Raw genomic sequence first — 12,592 nt, 5'->3', positions numbered from 1 at the left:
ATATATCTTCCCATCAGTAAAATGATGTATTTCATATATTTTCTGATATGAATAAACTAACATTATAATACTGTAATTCCTGAAATAATGTGGTTCATAATAATTATTATTGGTTGAGAGTTCACAATGTGCTATGTACTGAGAAATGCACTATCCACTCATTACTTTTTGAATATTCATATTCAATGAACTTGGTAATATTGGTATGATCATTTTACAAAATAAGAACATATAGTCAAGAGCTAAAAATCAAACTAATATTCTGATCCATAGCCCAAGCTCTTTAGCTCTGTACAATGAAATCTGTGCTCTATATTGATAATCTGTGAAATATGTGAGCATTGACAGTCTATAAAAATTAAGTAGAGAATTATTTTTTTAAATATCATCGAGCTATAGCCATACTGTCTACAATAAAATCACTACTCAGCCAGTTCAAAAACTTTGTAACCAAACATTTTGGAACAATTATAAAAAATGATAACCTATAGTCCATACCCTGAAACTCTACATTTTTTTGTCATTTATTTTAGTAAGAAGACATATTTCTAATCAGCAAAGGGAAAAAACAGCTGAGTAGATGCAGGGTTTGTTTTAAAAAACAGGTACTCCTTTACCTAGTATGAGAAGAAAAGCAAATTACTTTATACTAAATAGTCATTTCTAAAAAGAAAAATTTTATTTGAGAACTAGTTTGCCATCCACTGGGGTTGGGTTCAGTGGAGGATTAATCCAACAGGATGAATTCAAATCTACATTACATTTTACTCTTGGAGCTGATAGCAAGAGTATTATTCATATTGTAATGCTATAAAAATATAAAACCTATGTCTGGCCAAAGCCGGTTTGGCTCAGTGGATAGAGTGTCAGCCTGCAGACTGAAGGGTCCCGGGTTCGATTTCGGTCAAGGGCATGTACCTGGGTTGCGGGCATATCCCCAGTGGGGGATGTGCAGGAGGCAGCTGATCGATGTTTCTCTCTCATCGATGTTTCTAACTCTCTATCTCTCTCCCTTCCTCTCTGTAAAAAATCAATAAAATATATTTAAAAAAATAAATAAATAAAATAAAACCTATGTCTTCTAACCAATATAAAAATTTATTTTGAAAAGTATCATATTGCCCTATCCAGTTTGGCTCAATGGGTAGAGCATTGGCCTATGGACTGAAGGGTCCAGGTTTGATTCTGGTCAAGGGCACATGCTGGGATTGCAGGCTTGATCCCAGTAGGGGGCGTGCAGGAGGCAGCCAATCAATGATTCTCTGTCATCATTGATGTTTTAATCTCTCTATTCCTCTCCCTTCCTCTTTCTGAAAAGTATATACATATTTATCATCCAGGTAGAGAAAATGCTTGCAAAATAAAGTACAAATCCCACCAGTTTGAACATTTAAAAGTAAATGCTAGGCAGAAACTTATTTATTTACAAAATTATAATATGTGCATATGTACTGATATGAATTCCTTTATGAATAGTTGTTGCTTTGTTTTAAAAATATATCCTCAGCATATACTTGTTAAAACAAATATTTTTCTCCTTTCCATAATAGATCCAAAAATTACAAGGTGAAACATATTCAATGGCACTAATGATTTTTATAAATTAATAGATGATAGTACTTTTTATCAGCTCATAAACAGTTTTGACAAGTTGGTTAAACTTGTTAGAAAAATTGTTCAAAATATGATGTATTTAAAAAATGACTGAAGTCTGTTTAGTAAAAACTATCATGCGGAGTTTTAGTAAAAACTCCACAATGTATATTGTACAATGAACCAACAAAAATAAAGGCACCCCAGCATACTTTTGTTGGAACTTTTAAAAGATTCATACTCTTTTTATGGAGACATAATTGACATGTTACATTGTATTAGTTTTAGGTGTAAAACATAATGATTGATGCATGTGTATAGTACAAAATGATTACCACAATAAGTTAGTTAATATCCATCACTATACATAGTTACATTTTTTCCTTGTGATGAGAACTTTTAAGTTCTACTCCTTTACCAACTTTCAATTATATAATAAAGTACATACTCTTTGAACTGTAATTTTAGAAGTTCTTTCTAAATGAATAATTAGACATATTTTTTTAATTCAGCAATTTCACTTCCAGGACATTTTCCTAGCAACATTATTTCACATATGGACAAAAACTTGTATTAGGATATTTACTTCTATATTGTTTGTAATAAAACAAGATTGGAAACTACATTTCCAAGAACCAAGAAAATGTTTAATTAATTATGGTGCATATTATAAACCCAATACACTGTGTTAAAAAGACTGCTGATATGGGAAAATTTCTTAATCTCCAAAATGTGTACTAAGTGGAAAAGGAAGGTACAACATGGTGTGCACAGATGTTCATTTTTTTAAAGGGGGGAAATGTATGAGTATTTAAATAAGATCAAAGAGATCCTCTTCTGAACCCCTTAACTAATAAATAACTTAGGGAAATTACAGGAAAGTATTTGAACTACTTCAGGGAATACCTAGTTACCCAGAGGAATTAGAAGCCATTTTCCTTCCCACCTTTGCATCTTCTCTCATACCATTCTCTCAAACCATATCCTTTGCTGGCTTATTCCCCAGTGCATACCTCAGATATCACATTCTGAAAGAACCTTTCAGATTTTTTTCCTAAACTTTAGACCAAATCTGGGCACTTTGATGTAAAATGACCTTTATTTGTTCTTGTAATAGTTAGCAAAACTTCTAGCAAATAATTATAGAATTAGTTAATTAACTTTTGTTTCTCAAAGAGAACATAATATCTTGGAGTGACTAGGCACTAGTTCATTACAGCAATCCTAACAGTATTTATCGGATGCTGTTATATGTGTTGACTTGTTTATTCACATGAGTTTTACTCTTGATTTGGTCAACAGTGTGATCTTAGCAAGTAGTTATGTGATTTTAAAATTCTTTATAGCTCTAAAACCTTGATTCTATGATTCTAGGCCTAAGAACATCATTATCTCTAAAAACTAGCTAATTTGCCATTGAGTTTTATGTAATCTGTTAACCTGAGGCTATCTCAGCTGTCAAGTAAGAAAACTGAACAAAATGAGTGTGTAAGGCACCTTTCTCATTTTTCCAACAACCCCTCTTCTATCACATTTTGGCTTCTGACCATGAACTGAGTATTACAATATTATATGCCTCTCTCTCTCTCTCTCTTTCTCTCTCTCTCTCTCTCTCTCTCTCTCTCTCTCTCTGTCTGTCTGTCTGTCTTTATCCACACCTTTTGCAAAGTATTTTTAGTTCCTTCCATTCAATAGGTGGATATGATTTCCTCACCCTTGCTCCTTCCAATAGGTGTGTATGATTTCCCCACCCTTGAACTTGAGCTGGGCTTGGGGCTTGTCTTCACCAACAGAATGTGGCTTCCACCAAGAAAAATAAGCCTAGGGAAGTGTGTGTGTGTGTGTGTGTGTGTGTGTGTGTGTGTGTGTGCGCGCGTGCGCGCGCGCATTTGGCTAAGTGACCCACAGTAAGATAAACGTTGACTCACACATGCGCGATACGTATAAAGTTCTCACTGACACCAATCACACATGACTCCAGAATGTATCTGAAGACCAGCTATTGGCACAAGGTACCTCTGAAGCTGAAAGAAAGCAGTGTCCATATTTTTGTTGTTTTTATATCATGTTTTTATTATTTTTATATCATTCCTTGTTGTTGTTATATCTTGTTGTTTATTAATCAATCTATCATTGTTTTTATGAATGTTGTTTTATATCATGTTTTTATTTTTATATCATGTCTTCGTTGTTTTTATATCATGTTGTTTATTTGTTAATCAATTTATATATTATTTTCACATACATTTTACTAATTTTCTTTTATCTCTGACACTTCTATTATAGAGAAAGGGCAAGCAGCAATTTAAAATATTTTGTATTTTAATTTTATAATACTATATTATATATACTATTTTGACATGTAATTTTTGCAGTAATGTAATTACCACATGAATCTTTCTTCTAATTAATTTCCTTTCAATGTGCACGAATCTGTGTACTGGGCCACTGGTTAGAAAATAAAAGACAATGAAGAAGAATCAGTTTTCCCTGAACAACCACCAGCCAACTCCCAGAAATAAAGCTTCCTAGGCTGAACCACAGCAGACTAGTAGAATGAAGACATCTAGCTAAAATCAGAAAATCATCCAACTGCCCAGACTAAACTGCCAACCTTCACAATAATGTACTACATAAAATGTTTGCTGATTTAAACCACTACGTTTTAGAGTGCTTTATTATGCTGCATAATTAACTGATACAGTGTGGTTCAAGAAGTCAATAATAGTAGTGAGACCTCTTCTTATGTTTTTTGTTTGATTTGAAGCTAGGTAAATTCCATAACCAGAAACTTCCCAACTATCAGGGAAAATCCTTGGGAATATACTGACGCGAGTTTTAACCACAAAGGACAATACCTTCTCCCTTTTTCTTCCCTATTAACTAGGATAATACTATGGCATCCTTTCTCTAACTTGTGTGCTTAGATAATACCCACTCACCATTTCTTATCTCCATCCATTGTTTGGGTTTTCTGAGTAACTGAGACACTCAGAGATAACTGAACCAAATAACACATGGGTGCCTAATTAGGAAGAGTCAGTCTTGGCACCAACCGTTCTAGAACCCCCAAATCATTTCCGATACAACTGTAGCTTACATGGACAGACAGACATAGGACTTCCATTAATTTTATAGACATCCCTGTAATTCTTTTCATCCAAATTTATAATAAGCTGCTGAGAAACCTTACAGAAGAACAGAATGGCAATTGTGCAATTGGCTGAGAAAGGATTTCAGGATCACACTGCAAAACCCCTTCCTAGATATTCCATAGCTAAGGATAGCTCCCAGGTGAATTTCAACACCATTATTCTCTTGGCATCACAGGTGAATTCGGTTTCCATTCCAAACCATGAGATCCTTAACGTTCCACACCCACTACAATATTCTGGAGTTCCAAGCTATATCCATGTCTCTCTCTTATACTTGATATTAAAGGGACATATAATTCCTATTGTTAGTTCACTGTAGCTGATATTTTAATTTAAAAAGATTAGAAGCATGCAATGGTCAGGATGAAGAATGCACATCTTATAGTTAAGTACTCTAAGACAGACATATAGACAGGAAAGTCATTAATCATCATGTTAACCATATAATTTGTCATCCAAATTGCACTTCTGAGAGTAAAATAGGGCACAGTTAATAACTGAATCAGGACATCAGGCATAAACCAAGACTGCATTAGATATACCAGGCTGTATGGTTCACTGAGTGATAAAGAGAAAGCTGTATGGAAACAAAAAGGGGGAATCAAGCCAGAGAAACTAGACAGCTATCTAATTTCTAATCCATTCTACCACAGTTTAGTTGCATTATGCTGTAAAACTATGAATTCTTAGAAAATCACACCTAAGCATGTTCATTGAAGTACCTGAACTTCAAAGTCAAATTAAGTAATCTTTTGATTCGAAATTGTTTTGGATTGTGCACAACATTGAGTTCCTCTTAAATGCAATGGATAATTGATAACTGACTTGATAAATAAGAGAAGAAGCACTAAAAGCTAATTTCATTCTTGGAACATATACTGCAATAATGGTTTATGATAATAGGTTACCATGAAACAATTGCTAACTATCACAGCACATTTGGAACTAGTCTTAGCTGAAATATGTATTGTATTCCATTTAATAATAAGGTGAAGGGGAGAGAATATAAATTTTGTTATTTAAGTGGAGAAATTAGCTGAATGAAAATATCAGTAATTCCAAATATAACACTTTGTACACTATAGGAATACATGATTTATAGTATTTATATGATTTAACCTTATCATATAGCCTATAATCCTCTTCTTAAATATGGAGAATCTATTATAGTCTTGACTTTGATCTCCACAAGGAAGAAACAATTCTGACCAAATAAAAAATGAGAAATATAAATGGGCATTTTTCTGGTCTTTTTCATTTCTTATTTTTAAAAAAACCTGATATCCAAAAGTAAGAATCAAATAAATATTACTTCCATCAACCACTACTTCAAAGAAAACTTTCTTTAGTATTCTAGTGAGTTAGCTCATTTCTTAATATGCCACATATATTAACGTATAAAAAATGAAATGAAGGGGTCATATATGTGGTGACAAAAGGAGATTTGACTTTGCATATTAAACACAATGCAATATACTGATAATATATTATAGAATTGTATACCTAAAACCTATATAATTTTATTAACCAATGTTACCCCAACAAATTTAATTTAAAATTTTAAAGAATGAAATGGTCCTTTGTGAAAACCTAACAATAAAGAATAAAATAGCATTTTGAGAAGAGTTAAATTTAAGTTTATATGCATTCACATAGATACTCTTTTATCATAGCTGCACTCACGTTGCTCTATTACATATTTGAGGTCTATATTGCATACGTCTACTTGAGTTAATGGCTTCAGAGAGCTAGAAGTCATTAATGGTGTTTTATACAAAATACATGGCCAGAGCAAAAAGAGGTATGTGTTTGAGAAAATAAGACCAAGGTGATTGTAAAGCATTTAAAATACTATATGACAAAATGCTGCCATCTTACACCAAGTAATGCTGATACTGTAGTGCTCAGTTTTACAAAGGCCTATGTTTAGTGGCATGAAAATTTGGGGATAAAAGAAAAGGAATATTTTGCCTGCTTTTAATAAAATGATGAAGTGATAATTAAGTGAAATAAAAAGTGTCATTCTAGTAAGAATATAATGAAAGTCTGAATATAGCACATTTTATTTGAAAAGTTCAAATGCCGAATGAGGGAATTACTAATCAGAACCATGCATTACGTAAGGAGAAAATTTTACAGGTTAGATATAAAAAAGAGCAGGAAAATAACTTTCCCAAGGTCACATCCTTCTTATATGGCATAGCTAAAAACTGAACACATACAAGTATGGATAGAATTTTCTGGTAACGTTTGCATTGTTAAAGTATTGTTGATTTTTTAAAATAAGTCAACAGTAGACAAGCATTCTCTTCCAAATTTCTATTTAAAAAAAAAAAAAAAGATATGATAGTTTGAATTTTCTAAAAAGTTTGGAATACAACTTTGGTTACATTTGTCATAAAATCTTTTGGATTTGTATAAAATTGGAAACCTGAGGAAAGCATTAGCATTTTCTGTGTCCTCTATATTGCACTCCTGACCATGGTGCAAATCAACTTCTTTGCAGGTGTTCATGTAAGGCTTTGTTACATGAATATAGATAGCATCAACTATCACTTTTATCTTGTCCTCGGAGCTATATATGAAGTTTAAATAGAGGCAGGCTTTCAGGAGGGATGGGTTACACTTATAGGTATTTTTAAGACCTAAAAAACGTTCTCCTGGCTCTCTTAACCCAGGAGAGTTGGAGACTAATTCCTCTCCATGACACTTTTTTTTTTTTTAATAGTCCTATTCTAGCCTGGAGGAGTAAGCACAAGATAGTAAAATGAGTTTTAAAAGGTAGGAAAAAGATGGAAAATTAGCAATTGAGGCACATTCACACTTTCTAGTAATAAAACTTATATGAATTAGTGCATCCAGCCTGTCTGACAGAATTAGAAAAGGACAAGAAAATGACTCTGCCTTGTCCTGATAGGCCTTTTACCTTAGGTAGTCAGAAACAGTTTTGAGCTGAAGATATCTGAGCGAGTAGGTCCTTAGCTCACCCTTCTACTTACACATGAGAAAGCTGAAGCCCAAAAAGGTGAAATGACTTTCTCAATGTGCCTGAAGATATCTCCTGAGCCAAACCTAGAAAAGCAGTTCACTGAAAATAATACCCTATTAAATTGTAATTTTTATTGGATTAAATAAATCACCAAAGGAAAAAAAAATCATTTACTGGCTACTAAGCAGTTTGCAGTTTTAAAATTAATAAATTTAATAGTCCCACATTATGAAAGGACATTTGGTTTCAGTTGATGCTTTCACCAAGGCCTTCCTGAGATAAACTGATACTTTCTGAACATAATATACGGCTAAGACAAAGAAAAAAAAAGAAAAAAAAAAAGAGGGAAAAAAACACTTTAAGGGTGTTTATGTCTTGGAGTCAACCTCATATCAGTGAGCAGTTAAGAAAAAAATCCAAAGAGGAGGGCGCACAGATGAACCAAGTGAAGAAACAGTTAACTGCAGGGCCCCACCTCCTTGTAAATAATCAAGGAAAGCCTTTTAAAAGCAATACAAAATGTCACCACAGGCTGACGCTCTTTCGATGAGAATAATGGGATTCTTTGCTCCCTGCGATGATGTGCACGTACTTCATTGCCTTCATAATTCCTCTTTCAGTGTTCGTGGTTCATACATACGTTCCCTTCCCTGCAAAACTGGTAACATGCCATGCCTAAAATATAACAATGACTGGTATGCAGGAGCAGTTAGAACTGTTCCGGAAATGAAGGGCGGCGAGCTGGGAAGTCACTTGGCCCCAGTGACTAAGCGGGCAACCCCACCGGGCTGGGCTCTGCGGAGGGCTGCCAGCAGGCGCACTTGCAACCCAGGACTTCTTCTCGAGTCCGGACTAGGCGCTTTTAGGGCCATAATCCTTTCTGTGAAAGCACACTGGCCGACCGTTTCGTGCACATGCCAGCCGGGTAAATTCAGGGAAACCGCTGATTTGAGGGGCTGAGGCGCTGATCCCTAGGGGAACCCCGCCTGACGCTCGCGGAAAAAGAGAAGAAATGGGTGCGGAGAAGAAACGCGAGCCGGCGCTCCACAGGAACCGCCACGAAGGGAGTCGGAAAGCGGAACCTCTCCCCTTTTGGCAGTTCCCTGTGCGGAGAAACCTGTCCCACGAGCTGACTCCGCTGGAAATGAATACCAGTGCGACTGCAGGGGAAGGGAAACGGGGCGTGTGGGTGTGTTCCGGGGTGGGGCTGTAGGTGAGATGACACTCCCCAAGTGGCGAAAGGGTTACACTGACAGCCTACTGTGGGCGTGAGCATCTTTGCATCTGACGAACTACAGCACCCTCGTTCTCCCTGCTCCCCTCTTGGCTCCAGATTGCGTGCCCTTCCTTCCCACAGCAACACTGGGGTCAGGAAAAAGAGAAATCCGCACCGTGCCAAACCTCAGGGGTCTCTCCCTCCCGCCTCCCCGGGTTCCTGCCCGCCCCCCACCGGCTTTACAGCCGACTGAGCTCCCGTTTCACAGTCCCCGCTCCACACCCTGAGCTTGGTCACACACGCCTCTTGCTCCGACCTCAGAACAGCAGGTGAGCTCATGACCTCACCCCGAAATGTAACTTTGAGAAAGAGATCGCGAGAGCCCCCCTCCCTCGCACCACTACCAACCACACACACACACACACACACACACACACACAGCTGCAGGTCACAAACACTTGTGATCCTCAGGTTCTAGCCTCACCCTTTCTCCCCCCCCCCCCCCCTTTTCCTGGGAGAGATCCAGAGGTTTTCAAACCTCCTCTTTGGCCCCAACTTGCCAACAACTGAAGGGATGTGCAGAAATTAAAGATGCAAAAAGGCAGCGAGTTTTAATTTGAAAAAAACACTAAAGAAAGGAATCAAACAAGCAGAACCTGAACTAAAAAAGGAAGTAGGAGTTGTGCTTGCAACTGTCTATAAAGGGCTAGCGACCTAAACTTATGTATGGGTGAAAAAATTCCAAAAAAAAAAAAAAATCCTTAAGCCTAGCAAGAAATAAACCTGCTGCCCTGTCAAGTGAGAGCGAGTAGGAAGAATGCGCTGTGAGGACCAACGCGGTCAGCCGCCCCTTGGTCTCGGCATGACAGAGCCAGGGGCAGCCCTAGAGTGGGGCAAGGGATTCCCGTCGAGATATTTTAGGTGTTGGGGTTTTTGCCTTATTTTTTTCTTTTTCCCGAGGCTCAGAACAGAAGTGAGACCTGAGGCTCAATCACAAGTCCGGAGAAATTCACAGGCCCCACGGGAAGGTCTCCGAAACCTGGCTGGGTTCTTCGCCTGCCATCGTTCCTGAACTCACTCCCCACCCAGACAGCGCGGGAGGGGGCGTCCGAACCGCGACGCCAGCTTTAGGGGGACGTACGGGGAGCTCCTCAAGTCCTCTCTCTCTTCTGCCTCTCCCACCGCCTCTTGGGCTCCTACCACCGGGAAGTTACCGGGGGATTTATCACGAAAAGAAGTAGCGGCAATCATTGCCTCCGAGCGCTAAGCGAAAGGAAAACTGCCTGGAGCGAAGTGACGTGGACTTTGAGACCACGGACCCTCAGGAGCCAAGAGCTCGCCGCCTGGGCGGGAGCCCCTGGGGGGAAAGGGGGGCGGGCCGGCCCCTGGAGCCCCGACCCCGGCCGCACCCGAAGTTCCTGGACATGTACCCGGTGCCCCAGAGGCCGCGCAAACTTCAGCCAACCGGCCGGCCAGCCGAGCCCAAACAGCGGCACAGGTGTCGGAACCCAGGGCCGGTTCTGCGCCCGCTCCGCGCTCCGTTTACCTCCCCGACGCACCTGGGCGCCCTGCCCCGCGGGGCCAGGCCGGGGCGGGGGACCTAAGGAAACTGCCCCGGCCCACGTCGGCCAGGAGCTACTCGAGGCCTCTGCTCACCTGGCCTGAGGACAGCAGCGGAGATCAAGAGGCAGAAGACCAGACGGCAGGAGGGGGCCGCCTTCGATGCCATATTCCTCCTCCTCCTCCCCCTCCTCGGGAGTCACCGACGGAGTCCGCGGCGCAGGAGCAGGAGGGGGCGTCGTTCCCTACCCCGCGCTGCCCGCGCACTCGCGGGTCGGGACGCAGGGGGCAGCGGCTTCTCGCAGACACACCGCCCCCCGGTCTGTGGGCGCTGCACCTTCGGGTCTGCGCGGCACGTAACTTTCCACCGCGCAGTGGCCAACTCCTCCTCGCTCCTTTCAACACTCGCCCTTGGCCCCCTTGGCTGCTTCTTCCCCGGACGGCGACCCTCTCTTCTCGGGAGACACTTGAGCAATTAGGATAGGTGTGCGTGGTTCTTTTTGCCCGGTCTGTGATGTCCCTTTTCTTGGAATAATAATAACGCTGACGGTAGTGGCAGTGTGCGTAAAAAGCCGGTGCCAGGAAGAAACAGCCGGGGGTGGCAACAGGGGGCAGCGGGTCCAGGCGGTCTCCGCAGGTGGCAGCAGTTGAGGCAGCAATCGCAGCAGCAGGGATAGCAGCGGCGGCAGCAGCACTCGGGGCTGCTCTGAGTGGAGGACTGGAAGGCGCGTGTAAGCGGCCGGTCTCCTCCTCCCTCCGCCTCTTCCTCCTCCCCTCCCCTCCCGCCTTCCCAGGACGCTGCTCGGAGCAGGTGGTTGCAGCCCCGATCTGCAGCCTAGAGGCGCTGCAGGACCGAGGCGAAGACTCAGAGCCCAGCTCAGAAACGGCGCCCGGGAGGCGGGCGCGCGAGTGGGCGGGGCTCCTCCCGGACCCGCCCCCGGCGCCCGCCAGCCAATAGGGAGCGGACGCAGACGCGCCCCGGGGGGGCCCCGACACCGCCGCTTCCCTGTGGCGCGACCGTCGTGATGAAGCCTCTCGGTGCTCGCTGCTCACCCAGCCCGGTCGCGGTTCAGAAAACCAAATTGCCCTTTTCTTTCCCCAGGACTCGCGTCGCGTTGACTCACTCGTCGGGGACTTTTCGGCGGTGGTGTCGCAGCCTCCTTCTCCCGTGTGGAGAGCAGTGGCGCAGGGCAGTGGGGGTGGGAAACTCACAGGCTTTGGGTCAGAGGGCGGGAGCGAGGGAGGAAGGAAGGGGCGGGAGGCGGCGCCCAGGGGGAAACTCACCTCCAGGGAGTGAACCGAACGGCTGGGGTCGGCCCGGGGCAATTCACTTACTGAGCTGATGTCTACTCCTTCCTCCCCCGGCCCCACACGCACCCCCTGTCGCACACACCTTTTTTTTTTAAAAAAAAGGGCAGATGGCTTGAGTGGACTGCCCAATACCAAATAGAAATATTTACTCCTTCCCGGGGGAAATTAAATCAGGAAAGTCTAGAGCGTGCTTCGTCACAAGGATTTTCCCAGTGTCTACAAAAGCCAGCGCGTGCCTCTTTAATTTTGAATTAAGCGGCGATTTTAAGTTACACACAGAAAATCCTCAAGTTATGCAGATTGAAAGCCAAGCCCCTCCTTGTCTGTTCCAGAAAGCCAGGCACCCCAGCAGACGGACAGGCTTCTTGGGCAATTTCTGGAGATTGAACCACCTCCCAGGCGGAACATTGGAAGCTGCGTCGCTTTCAATCAGGCAGAGAGCATGAAGGAATATTTTCCTCCAGAACACCAGGGTGGAGCTGTCGGAGCCCTAAGTGGCTCTAAATCAGGGATGCAGGATCACAACTCTCATCCCCGAAGCTTAATAAAATATTGGCCCCCGAACCACTTTGCCGGGGCATTAAATAGCCTTCCGTGCATCACAGGGTCACCCCTGTGTGAGGCCAATCTCCACCGGAGAATGCCAACTGGTGGTCGTCACATACTGTGCTTTCATCAAAAGGCTTGGGATCCCCAGCTACGTGCGGGGGAGGGGAGTTTGCTGCAGGGGGAGCTTAATAAAGAAGCACACACAACAATGATCTTTAA

General features: G+C 42.0%; 1 protein-coding gene across 4 annotated transcripts in view; it reads right to left on the bottom strand.

Annotated features, from left to right (window-relative positions):
- Positions 1-11,354, bottom strand: part of ALCAM (activated leukocyte cell adhesion molecule) — a 214,032-nt gene extending 202,678 nt beyond the window's left edge. For 2 of the 4 annotated variants that reach the window (XM_036350129.1, XM_036350128.1), the window contains exon 1: positions 10,610-11,353. In XM_036350129.1, the coding sequence (XP_036206022.1) occupies positions 10,610-10,682 (73 nt within the window). In that variant the 5' untranslated portion in view covers positions 10,683-11,353. Of the gene's footprint in view, positions 1-10,609 lie in introns of all 4 variants that reach the window. The other 2 variants (XM_036350130.1, XM_036350127.1) reach the window with 2 other exon arrangements.
- Between the last annotated feature and the right edge of the window lie 1,238 nt (positions 11,355-12,592).

The sequence above is a fragment of the Myotis myotis genome, unplaced genomic scaffold (genome assembly GCF_014108235.1).
Source record: "Myotis myotis isolate mMyoMyo1 unplaced genomic scaffold, mMyoMyo1.p scaffold_m19_p_2, whole genome shotgun sequence".
NCBI classification, from domain to species: Eukaryota; Metazoa; Chordata; class Mammalia; order Chiroptera; family Vespertilionidae; genus Myotis; species Myotis myotis.
This window is presented reverse-complemented; position numbering and strand designations above follow the sequence as displayed.